The sequence below is a fragment of the Lotus japonicus genome, chromosome 3 (assembly GCF_012489685.1).
Source record: "Lotus japonicus ecotype B-129 chromosome 3, LjGifu_v1.2".
Taxonomy (NCBI): Eukaryota; Viridiplantae; Streptophyta; class Magnoliopsida; order Fabales; family Fabaceae; genus Lotus; species Lotus japonicus.
The window spans coordinates 80,349,593-80,359,006 of NC_080043.1; the positions used below are offsets into that span (position 1 = coordinate 80,349,593).

General features: G+C 36.6%; 1 protein-coding gene across 1 annotated transcript; it reads left to right on the top strand.

Moving 5' to 3' along the window:
• The first annotated feature begins 4,474 nt into the window (after positions 1-4,474).
• Positions 4,475-8,614, top strand: LOC130746326 (rho GTPase-activating protein 5-like). The gene is made up of 5 exons (XM_057598917.1): positions 4,475-5,314; positions 6,583-6,703; positions 6,809-6,928; positions 7,046-7,276; positions 7,705-8,614. Exons 1-5 carry the CDS (start codon positions 4,914-4,916, stop codon positions 8,251-8,253), a joined length of 1,422 nt encoding a protein of 473 aa, XP_057454900.1. The 5' UTR covers positions 4,475-4,913; the 3' UTR covers positions 8,254-8,614.
• The last annotated feature ends 800 nt before the right edge of the window (positions 8,615-9,414 follow it).

The window sequence follows — 9,414 nt, forward strand, 5'->3', positions numbered from 1 at the left end:
TGTTCAGGGGGTCGTTGAATTGCTCATACTTTTACTCTTTCTCATGACAAAAAATAAATAAATTTAAATTTGATAAAAATGATGAACTTACTTATTTGTTAATTTGGTTCCTATTATCATTTTTACCCCATAATAAACACAAATTTATGATTTAGCTGTACTTGAGGACATGTGTTGTTTTTTGAAGTGTCAAAGAAGTATTTATATGATGTGAGCGGTGATGAGTAAGAGTTACAAGACATAAGATTGATAAGTGCAGGTTTATAGATCAATCTCTTAGAAAGATAATAACTCCTTTCAAAAAAAAAAATTGGCTAATCAAAAAACAAATGTGAGGGATGAGATGGACCATGTTATCATGCTTGCTTGGGATAATTATTTGTTGACACCTCAAAAATGAGGTGGAATGAGGTGGAGGAGGAGAGAGATAGGAAGAAATGAAAAAAGTAAGAGAGAGAAAATATAAGATGTGATAAGTGATAAGAGGAGAGAGATAGAAATAAAAATAGGTAGAAATGATGTGTATAAAAAAGAAGATGTGTATAAGCTTGCTTGCATCAAAAGGAAAAGTGTGTAGAAAGGTCACCTTAATTGTCTACCAGAATGGAGGCCACTTGTGTAGAGAAGTCGAAAAAAGAATGAGTTGGGTTGTGGGAAAAAGTAAATGAGGTGTGCTGATATTTTTTATCTAATGGCTATTTTGTAAGTTTACAAAAACAAGTGTATGGTAAAAAAATGTCTATGACTTTACTACTGTAACTATGGTGGATTAACTTCAGGTGTTTTTTTATGGTGGTTTCGTAAACCTGACAAGAATGGATTGGGCCTGATGGTATGGCTCAAATGTACTTAGCTAGAACGTCCAGCTCAATTAACACTTTTCTTTTGACCAAAAAAAAAACTAACACTTCTCTTTAGTGACAAAAAAATATAAGACCGTTTCAGTTTCATCTTATCTTAATTTCATATTTTCTGGTCATGAAAATGAGTTGTATTATATATATTTTTCATGTTGGGAAAAAAATATGAACATGGCAACATGTAAGTGATTCATCAAGATGAGAGGTTTGTTTGTTTGTTTTTTCAGATCTCTCTTTTCTAATTGATTGATGAAAGAAAAATAATGTCCATATTAAAAAAAGGCTCATAGTATTTAAAAATGTACTTTAAGATAAGTGAGTTGTAATTTCTATATTTTATTTATTAATTTATTTCTAACTCACTTATCTCCAATGTAATTTGGATGATGAGTTATTTAACCCAAACTTTCTCATGAGTCATTTAGACAACCCACTAGTTTCTGATATGAATTTTTTCTCTTGGGGCAACTGCTCTTGTATTGGCTGAGCTCGTCCCTAATTGGGGAGCTAAAAATTGTCATAAATAAAAATGTATGTTATATGGATCTTTGTTTGCCAGAAAGTATATATTTATTTTTTTTCTTTTTGTTGAATTGAAAGGGTACTCTGTTCAATACTACTCCCTTTAATCTCCCGATATTATATACACTCATTCAATTCTTCTTTGCACATTCAATTCCTTACAGTTCCCATTTCATTTTTGTAATCAAGTTTATTGATCTAGTTGGTGTTGTTTCATTAAACAATTGCACTTGCACACGAAGACCTTCATTCACATAATTTATTCATTTTCACGTTCCAAAGTAAACGTCCTCTGGAGGGAACTTTGTAGAGGCTCATAGCCATAGATAGATAGATAGAGTAGCTTGAAAGTAACTCATTTTTATAAAGAGACCACGCGTATAGAATTATATGGTTGAAATTAGCAGTGCTGGCTCTTCAATGCTTGGAGGGCATTCATCTGCATGTTAATAATGAGTGGAATATGTATAGAGAGAGCATAAATGATGGTGGGTGTGTTAGGCTAGGATGATCATAATTCATCATTAGAACGTATGACGGAATGTCTGCATAAGCAAACTGAATTAATTTTCTCAGCTTATATTGGAACAGGAGGAATTAATCTCACAGTAGCAGGGACGGCTGATCTACATTTATGATTTGGCTGCCAAGTGTATACAAAAGATAGTTTGATGTATATACCCCTTTAGCTAGCTAGGTAGCCCAATCACACCAAGTCACCAACCAAAAAAGCTAAAATTGGCCCTCAAAAAATAGAAAATGATATTTGAATCCGAATGATTTTGTAACTGTCAAAAACTCCCCACAAATTTGGTTTCGTGTGAATATTTGTCATGCCTCCATTCTCACTTTTTTTTTTTTATTAAAAGATATGATGAGATTCCTCATCAAATTATGTAATTCAATTGATAAACAGATTTAATCATAGTCTCTAGATGTTAACATTCTACAAAGACCGTTGGAAAAACTTCATCGAGTTCTCGCATGAGTTTGATCACTTTATTGTTTGCTTTTCACCAATTGGGGGACATACTCCTTCATATTGTTGGTGAATGATAAATCATTGAAGGAACTGATAAAATTAGTTCCAATCATTAATTGTTTTGGGAGGCAAGGATTTGAACCAGAAAAGAAAAGTCTTTCCTCACATAGAAAGAAGGAAAACCTAAATGTTAAAACACTTGATGCACTTATGAACACCATATTTGCCATAAAGTTGTTTTTGGTATCATACGGGATTTTCTTCTTCGAAAATTGGTTCGATGTCTAATTGCTCTAATAAGTTCGATGATCATGCATGTCATTGTTAGTGGTGATGCGCTGACTCTGAGGTAGGTAATTGCAAAGATACCCTGATGCTCAAGTCACTACGAGAGCATAGAAATAGAATCTCAAAGTATAGAAAAACAATGAGTACACAAAATGAGTAATGTCTAAGAAATTGTACAACCAAACTTGTATTCATAGATATTGTGTTCGTGGATCTGGGTATATAGGAAGTTAATGAATGACTTCGGACTCCGAAGTTCGAAGATGATGATTATTTTTGGACAACTTTGTGATGTCTCATTAATCAAGTTGGCTATGTCCGATCGGGCTAATCTCTGGATCGAAGGTTCCTTGTCTTAGTTATCTCGGTCAACTAACATGTTGCTCAATGATACCTTTAAAATGACTAAGATGTTATTGAACTTTGTGACCATTTGAGCTGACGGAGACAATTAAAGTAAGCCATAAATTCAACTATTGAAGAAATGAATTATATTGCAGCTTACTACCTAAAATCACACGAGTGAATAGTGATGCATCCAAATGGGACAGCTGAGACTAGAGAAGCGCCGTAGGTAGGATCAATATCACGAGGTGATGGCGAAGCAATGACACCACACTAATGGTATTGGGGACCGTGGACCATCCCGTCCCCCACCAGTCGGAAAATGACAACATCTATGTATTAATCCATCTGATTTGGATTAGGTAAACTTCGTTGAATTCCTGAATAATCAAAATAAATTCTCACCCAATAACAACAATGGTACAAAATACCAACATGAGTATTGATCAGGCCATTAACGGAGAGGCGTTAATTTTGCATGTAAATCCAAATCAGAAGCTCCATATCCTTTCCATTGCAAGATTCATAACGTGGAAAAGCTTTCCTTTTCACGAATGCTTTATATTTGACAATTTAAAATGAAATCTAAGTCTATACCAGATCTTCCTACTTCTTGGAATTTGCTCTCAACAACCTGTTTTCCCCCTGTCTGAACTTTGAAGGTTAGGCATCTTTCATCTTTACAACAATGATGGACAAACATCTACTTTCTGCGAACGCCCTTTAGACATATTGTTTGGGCGCAAAATGTTGTCGGGTTAAAACCCGCCAAGAGAAAAATATTATCTCTACATATCATTACACATTATTTTTTTAGTGGAAGTTTTGAGGTGAAGTAAATGTAAATTTTTTTATAAGTGTTTTTCGAGTCTAACGACTTTCGCTGTCTTGAACTAAGACACCCTCCGCTCATCCTAAATTTTTTGGAAAAAAAAAAAAAGAGATATGAATCCTTACCACTCGACTCAACCATGAATATTTATGATAAATCACCTATAAGATTTTCATTTTTAACTTTAGTACACTAACAATGAGATTATAGCTCCATAGATTGCATAATGGAATACTAATCACTCTCATGCACTAAATTTTCTAGTGGTTTTAATTTATTGTCAAAAACCTTCACAAAAATAAGTGTACGAGAGTGACCAATACTTACAGTATATTTATCTTTGTCGAACTTTATATGATTAATTAAGTTAATGATTAAATTGGTCATTGAATGTGTGGAGCACTCAGAAGCATCTCTGATCATATATATGACATGACAATAAAAACTAATTTAACCAATACTAACTTTTGGTAGTTGAGAGCTACTAGATGGTAACTAACATTCAGTCACGGATTCTTGTAAGAATAATCAAATCCCACTATTTTCCACTGCACCACCGTCAGAGAGGAACGTAACCAAACACATGGAGGAGTCAAACAAGAGTCCCAACCTGCAGAAAAAATCTGAGTAGCTGCAAACAACAGAGTACTATGTGTCATGTATCTAACAACATGAAAACATGTCACCAAGAAAAAGAACCTCAGAAAGAAAAAAACACGCACTCTCACGTTGTCTTCCTGAGTTGTTTCTCTTTGTCCGTATACTCCATTATACGGTCCCGCCATTTTCCTTTCCTTTCCTTTCATTCATCACTCTCCCACCAACACAAAACAAAAAGCAAACCAACTTGTCTTAACATTAACATATGTCTCCATCAACCTCACCAACTTACCCTCCCTATCAAATTCTCATTCTTCTTCTTCCTCCAATTTTCACCACCACCACCTTTACTTAACTAGACATCGATCTCACTCTCACTCACTCACTCCTTTAATTAATGACCATCACCAACCAACCTCTTTTAGTTTTACCCCACTTTAAAATCCTCACTTCCTTTCAATTTTAGCGCCACCCCCTCCCAAACATGACTCGCCTTTTCCGATCCAAATCATGTGGACTCGCCGCCACCGAGCTCAACCCACCACCACCACCGGCGGTGTATATTCAAAAAGTGAAGGATGATGAAGAAGAAGAGTTAGAGTGTGATGATGGCATTAGAGGCAACCAAACACGGCATAGCCAGCAGCAGCAGTTTGCGATATTGGATGTGGTGGTGGGAGTGCTGAAGAGGTCGCTGGTGACTTGCAGTGTGGTGGAGGAGGAGATGGAGGAGGAGGAGGAAGATTCGTCGTCGTCGAAGTTGGATATCAGCTGGCCAACCGATGTGCGCCACGTGTCTCACGTTACCTTTGACAGGTTCAATGGCTTTCTGGGTTTGCCCTCAGAGTTTCAGCCAGAAGTGCCCACCAGGGTTCCTAGCGCAAGGTCAATTTCTTCTTCCATTTTCTTGTTGTTGATCTTTGCTGTTTGTATAACAATAATGTGGTTTATGGGTTACTTCAGTTTTGTTAAGATTTTGTTCAGATCAGAGAGTTTGTAAATTTTGCTACACTGATGGCTTCAATTAGGCAATGCATTGTTTGTTTTTCACTTCTAAATGTAGTGAGTGAGTGAGTTTTGTGCATACACCAGGTTGTGCTGAAACTGAGGAGGACAAGAAATTTGAGTTCTGTTTTTTTGGTTCTGCTTAAGAGGGCTTTTTGATGATCTATTTTCTGTGTGTTAATTGTAAGCTGAAGACAAATTTTAATTTTGGTTTCTGAATTCAAGAATCCATGAAAATTTGTTTAAACCTTGTGTTTTCGGTTGTTGCGAAGGTTACAATGCACACTGATAGGCTAAGTGGGGGAGAAACCTTAATCACGGTTACTATGGCCCTATGCAGTTTACAAGTGAACATACATTCTTCTCCTTTGTTGTTGGCCTCTTTTATTCAGTCAATTGAGCTTTTCCAGCCTCAGCCCAATTGGTCTTTTCTTTTGTCTCGCAGTGCTGTTGTCCCTTTCTTCCTTTTAGCATGCCAGCCGCCACGGGACGCGTCCTTCCTTTGCGCGTGCTATTTGTTCCCCTTGTCTTATGAATCTCTGCTCCACTTTGCTGCTGATTCCTATGTCTTCGGATCTGTTTCTTCTTTATTGTCGCTTGTGGTCTCCACGACTGTTACCGCTGGGTAGGAAGGTACACAGATCTTGATGAGTCGTATGAATATACATAAGCCCATGTCGGACTCGGGACACCTTGATTAAAAGGTCTGTTCCTTAGTCCGACTAGGTGGGAGAGTAGACCTTCCTTAAGAAAGGTTTCAACTTTATGATATCACTTCAGAGTTCAAACTGAATTCAATTTGGAGTTAGTATCAATGTCATAGTTTATTGTACATATGATAGATCTCAGTGGTGGGCTGGTTAGGCTCATGGGAAACTAACATGGTTACATTTATGCTTAGTATATTAACAAGTCTGCATCTCCAAATCAAAATTCACTATAAGGTTTTATAAGTTGCATTTAAGGTGAAAAACTTGTGTGATTGTTGACAGAGGGTCACTTATTGATCATGTGGTGTTGTTTATCTTCATTTCTGCTTCTGTTCACTGGTTAGGGGTTATGAAATTTATATTTGTGAGGGGATGTATTATCTTCTCTCTTCCTGTCTTTATTTGGTTGAGTTCTAATACAGTCTTTAAAACATGCAGTGTTAAAGTATTTGGAGTTTCTGCAAAGTCAATGCAGTGCTCGTATGATGATCGGGGGAACAGTGTCCCAACGATTCTGCTGACAATGCAAAAGCAATTATATTCAGAGGGAGGCCTTAAAGTATGTTCTTCTTATCTGGGAATTATTTGTGAAAATCATATATATGACTTGATATTAATTACATCTTACATTTGAGGTCTAATTTCATGCTTTCCATGGGTGAAGGCAGAAGGAATATTCCGTATCAATGCTGAAAATAGCCAAGAAGAGTTCGTTCGCGATCAGTTAAACAGAGGTGTAGTGCCACATGGCATTGATGTTCATTGTTTATCTGGTCTGATGAAGGTATTCATTAAGATGCCTAATTAAACTTCACAATTGCATTATAGTTAATTTTAGTCTGCTCCTTTCATTTTCACTTAACAGTTAATAATGACCTTCCCATATCTTCTATTCTTGCAGGCTTGGTTTAGAGAGCTTCCAACTGGGGTACTTGATTCTCTTACCCCGGAGCAGGTGATGCACTGCTATACTGAAGAGGACTGCACTAATCTTGTGAAGTTACTGCCTTCAACAGAAGCTGCACTGCTTGACTGGGCAATCAATTTGATGGCTGATGTTGTTGAAAATGAAAAAATTAACAAGATGAACGCACGCAACGTTGCTATGGTTTTTGCCCCCAACATGACACAGGTTTGTAAACAATATGATGCAAAGATGTGCCATTTTGTTTCTTCTATTCTTTTAAAACAAGCGATTTTCCTGATTGGTTATTCAATTATTCCTAAACTCAAATTGATTTGGCTCTTTTATCAAGCTACTATCTTGGAGTTGAGAAACATAATTTCATATTTCTTAGGATGCTTTATGTCGAAACATTTTCCTGCTTATTATAAACTCTATTGGGAGGTTCATTTATAGAGCAAAGGACACAAATTTTCAAGTTAGTTGCATACATCAAATATATGTAAAACTAGCATGCATGGTATAATGGTAAACATTAATCACCAATTGCTGAATCTATTATTTACTAATTACTAACCAACAAAGGGTGTATCATTATGTGCATCTTTTCTATGCCTTAGCATATTGTTAACTGTTGGACTCCTTGTACTTTGCAGATGGCAGACCCTTTGACTGCATTGATTCATGCAGTGCAAGTTATGAACTTCCTCAAGACATTGATTTTGAAGACAATTCGAGAAAGAGAGAAACAAATCACTAATGGGAGATTGCTTTCACCGACCATGTATTCTCCCTCCTGCAATAATGATCCTCCTCCTGTCAAATTTGACAGAGAGGAATCTTGTGAGCAAATGAAGGATTCTTGTGACACAAAGGAACCTGCTATGAAAAGAAAATTCTCGAGGACATCCACGTTAGGAAGAATAGAATGCTGCGTTGAGAAACTTTGGAGCTCTGAGGAAAAGGGAAATGGAGAAGTATTCAAATCTGTTTCAGGTGGTAGCATAACTTCTAGGTATGAGAATGAGACTAGTCCTTTAGAAAGTAGTTATAGAAGTAGATATGACAGTGAACATTGGCTGAGATTGAGAAAAGGAGTACGTAAGCTATGGAGGCACCCTGTGTTTCAAATAAGCAAGCCAAGTAGAAGCCTCCAAGTCTTGGAGGTAGTGAAGAAGCTTGGGCCTAAAAATGCTTCTACGTAACCGCGAGATGTGGCATGATGGTTGCTGACATCGCCCTTCAACCATGAGGCCAGGGGTTCGATCCTTGCTCATGAGAATGGAACACATTTCTTGGTTAGTCTTTTACCACTTAGTGTCTGCATCCGCAACAAGAGGATTAGTCACTGTTGCCAGTGGTGGATACACTAGTCTCAACAAAATTAAAAATGCTTCTACATGCCTTGTTTTGATGGCTTGTTTGACTGAGATAGATGTCAGTGAGGTTGTACTCAGCATAGTTTCAGTTGTAAGTTAATAGCTGCTTGGGTTTTTAGTAGAATGTAAGTTAATGACATGATTAAAGACGTTAGCAAAGCCTCTTCCAAATGATTGCTCTATAGAAGGTCATAGTTTCTTACATCAAAGATTTTGCAACTGAGAATTTGAAGTAACAAAAGAATTATTTTAAAATAAGCATGTTATGACTCGATATCTGCTCCTGTTTTGTTGAGGACTAACTAGAGCAGATTGGTGACAAAAAGGAGAAGATTGATCAAACCAACATGTCAGTTCCAAACACTCTGAAGGATTTGCAAATTTACATAGGAGGCATGGGAGATAAATAAAAGATGAGTGGGTGTCATGTGTATTAGAGTAACAAGTGTGACTAAAACGAGTCTTACATTGTATAGATAAGTAAGTATACAATAGTATATAATTTAAATGACTCACTAACTCATTGTATTAACTGCCTTAAGGTTTTGTGGTGACGTGGGTATAACTAAATTTTAATATGATACCAGAATAGAATTGAATGTCTAACGACTCATGATCCAAAAAAAAAAATGTAAAACCACATAGGCCTTTGAAACTCAAGTTAATGATGAAGGAACACAAGTCCAATAACCTTTGAGGGTCCGCTTAAATACAAGCTCCAACAATTAGGCAAAGCCATAAGGTCTCTGATACTCAGACGAATGAGCACAAGTCTAACAACCTCAAATGTTCCGCTTGAATACAACCCAAGCAAAAAACAAGTCGTAAGACCTCTCTGAAACTCAAACAAATGAGTGCAAGCTCAGGTAAGAAAGAGAAAAAGAAAAAAAGTCCTACGGAAGGAGAAATATTACAGTAACAACTACCAAGTATGATTAAAAGAAGTCTCCCTCAATACTTTAAGTGCCTTAAAATATCGTGGTGATG

Coding starts and splice junctions, on each gene's coding strand:
- LOC130746326 (XM_057598917.1), top strand. CDS start 4,914: ATGACTCGCCTTTTCCGATCCAAATCATGTGGACTCGCCGCCACCGAG. Junction 5,315..6,582: donor ACCAGGGTTCCTAGCGCAAG/GTCAATTTCTTC, acceptor TAAAACATGCAG/TGTTAAAGTATTTGGAGTTT. Junction 6,929..7,045: donor GTTTATCTGGTCTGATGAAG/GTATTCATTAAG, acceptor CTATTCTTGCAG/GCTTGGTTTAGAGAGCTTCC.